A 2,617-nucleotide genomic window follows, 5' to 3' on the forward strand; every position below is an offset into this window, starting at 1 on the left:
TCCCCTTCAGCAGCTTCCAAATGGAGTGGGTGCGACAGGCACCTGGCAAGGGCTGAGCTCATCTCACTAATTAACCCTGGTGGTAGCAGCACAAGCTACGCGCCGGCTGTCAAAGGGCGCTTCACCATCTCCAGGGACAACTCCCGGAGCACGCTCACGCTGCAGATGAGCAACCTCAGGGACGAGGACACGGCCACCTACTACTGCGCGAAAGCTGCTGGTGCTTATGGTGGTGGCCCCGAGCACGGCACCGTGCCCCAATATATCTTCACTTGGTCTCCAGATCCTAGAAACTTCCCCCAAAACCTTCTCATGAGCCTGGACCCCTGCAACCAAACCCAAATCCGTTCCTACAGCCTAGAGCACTGCCCCCAGCCCAGGCCGGTGCCCCCAGCCTCCACGTTCTCCACTGAGCCCAAACCCTTGGATGAAGCCCATGCCCCTGCCCCGGGCCTGGCCACCCCTGCGCTGTGTCCCAGCAGCTCCACACCTCCCTGGAATGGTTCCTCTGGGGATGGACCCCCCTTCCCCATCCCCTGCACCCACTCCAGGCCCCTTGCGCTGAGCCCAACCTCCCAGCTCCCATCCCAGTGCCTTGCACCACGCCCGGACCCTCTGGAGCCAGCCCGGAACACTACGCGATGGCGAGAGCTTTTGCCTGGATGCTTCCCTGAGCCTGGACCCTTGCACCAGCCTGGACCCCTGCCCCCAGCTGGGACCCCTGCACACAGCTCAGACCCTTTAAAACCCAGCCCAGACCCCTGCCCCCAGCCCAGATATCCCGGCACTGTGCCCCAGCAGCTCAGCGCCTTCCCAGAATCTCTGCAGTGAGCCAAAAACCCTTCCCCATGTGCAGGCAGAAGCTCCAGAGCCCAGGGTTTGGGCACCAAGCAAAGGTCTGGGCTGGTGACAGGGGTCCGGGTGTGGGATGGGGGTGCAGGGGTGTCGGGAAAATGCTGGGATCTGCGGACCCAGGGCGGGGATGTTGGGTCTGGTGCGGTAGAGGGTCGCAGCTATTAACAACGATGGTAGCAGCACAGCCTACGCGCCGGCTGTCAAAGGGCGCTTCACCATCGTAGTAGGTGGCCGTGTCCTCGTCCCTGAGGCTGCTCATCTGCAGCGTGAGCGTGCTCCGGGAGTCATCCCTGGAGATCCTGAAGCGCCCTTTGAAAGCCGGCGCGTAGTATTCGCCACCACCGTTGTTGATATACGCGATGTATTCGAGCCCCTTCCCGGGCGCCTGTCGCACCCATTGCATGTAGTGGTTGCTGAGGGTGAAGCCGGAGGCCTGGCAGAGGAGGGCCAGGGACCCCCCGGGTTTCTGTTCACCCCCTCCGGACTCGACCACCTGCACGGCCGCCCACAACCCTCGGGAGGGAGGAAGCACAGACGTCATTGCTGAGCCACTCTCCATCATCTACAAAAGGTCCTGGAGATCAGGAGCGGTGCCTGAGCACTGGAGGATAGCCAATGTCACTCCAGTCTTCAACAGGGCAAGAGGAGGACCCAGGGAACTACAGGCCAGTTGGTCTCACCTCTGTCCCTGGAAAGGTGATGGAATAGCTCATTCTGGGTCTCCTCTCCAAGCAAGTGGAGAAAAGGAAGATCATCAGGGGTACCCAGCATGGATTCACCAAGGGGAACTCATGCCTGACCAATCTGATGGCCTCCTACAATGGCATGACCGGCTGGGTGGATCTGGGGAGAGCAGCGGGTGGTGTCTCCCTTGACTTCAGCAAGGCGTTGGACACCATCTCCCATAACATCCTCGTAGGGAAGCTCGGGAAGTGTGGGCTGGATGAGTGGACAGTGAGGTGGGTCAGGAACTGGCTGCAGAGCAGAGCTCAGAGGGTTCTGATCGGCGGGGCAGGGTCTGGTAGGAGGCTGGGAGCTCGTGGGGCTGCCCAGGGCTCAGTGCTCGTCCGGGTCTTGTTCATCTTCTTCATCCATGGCCTGGATGAGGGGACAGAGGGGACCCCCAGCAAGGTTGAACCCCATGCACCCGGACAGGATGGGGGCTGAGCTGCAGGAAAGCTGCTCTGCTGAGAGGGACCTGGGGGTCCTGGTGGGCGACAAGGTGGCCATGAGCCAGCAGGGAGCTCTGGTGGCCAAGACGGCCAAGGGCATCCTGAGGCGCATGAAGAGGAGCGTGGCCAGCAGGGCGAGGGAGGTTCTCCTCCCCCTCTTCCCTGCCCTGGTGAGACCCCAGCTGGGGCTCTGGGTCCAGTTCTGGGCTCCCTGGTTCAAGAAAGATGAGGAACTCCTGGAGAGAGTCCAGAGGAGGGCAACTAGGATGATGAAGGGACTGGAGCATCTCCCCTAGGAGGAAAGGCTGAGGGAGCTGGGCTTGTTCAGCCTGGAGAAGAGAAGGCTGAGAGGGGATCTCATCAACACGTACAAATATCTCAAGGGCTGGGGGTCACGAGGACGGAGCCAGACTCTTCTCAACGGTGCTCAGTGCCAGGATAAGGGGCAATGGACATAACATGAAACATAAGAAGGTTCAGTTGAATATGAGGAAGAACTTCTTGACTTTGAGGGTGCCCGAGCCTTGGCCCAGGCTGCCCAGGGGGGCTGTGGAGTCTCCTTCTCTGGAGATCTTCAACCCCCTCCTGGA

At 60.9% G+C, this 2,617-nt stretch overlaps 1 protein-coding gene and 1 gene segment (V, D, J or C); both read right to left on the minus strand.

Annotated features, from left to right (window-relative positions):
* Positions 1–802: 802 nt before the first annotated feature.
* On the minus strand, positions 803–1,396 carry LOC104127474. The segment is given in 1 exon segment: positions 803–1,396. A coding segment is annotated over 1 exon segment (594 nt).
* Positions 1,397–1,911: 515 nt separating this feature from the next.
* Positions 1,912–2,617, minus strand: part of LOC104127475 (Ig heavy chain Mem5-like) — a 5,121-nt gene continuing 4,415 nt past the window's right edge. The window contains exon 6 of the mRNA XM_035895674.1: positions 1,912–1,953. Coding sequence (XP_035751567.1) covers positions 1,912–1,953 — 42 coding nt within the window. The remainder of the gene's footprint in view (positions 1,954–2,617) is intronic.

This window comes from Egretta garzetta, unplaced genomic scaffold (genome assembly GCF_000687185.1).
Source record: "Egretta garzetta isolate BGI_Z169 unplaced genomic scaffold, ASM68718v1 scaffold1206, whole genome shotgun sequence".
Classification (NCBI taxonomy): domain Eukaryota; kingdom Metazoa; phylum Chordata; class Aves; order Pelecaniformes; family Ardeidae; genus Egretta; species Egretta garzetta.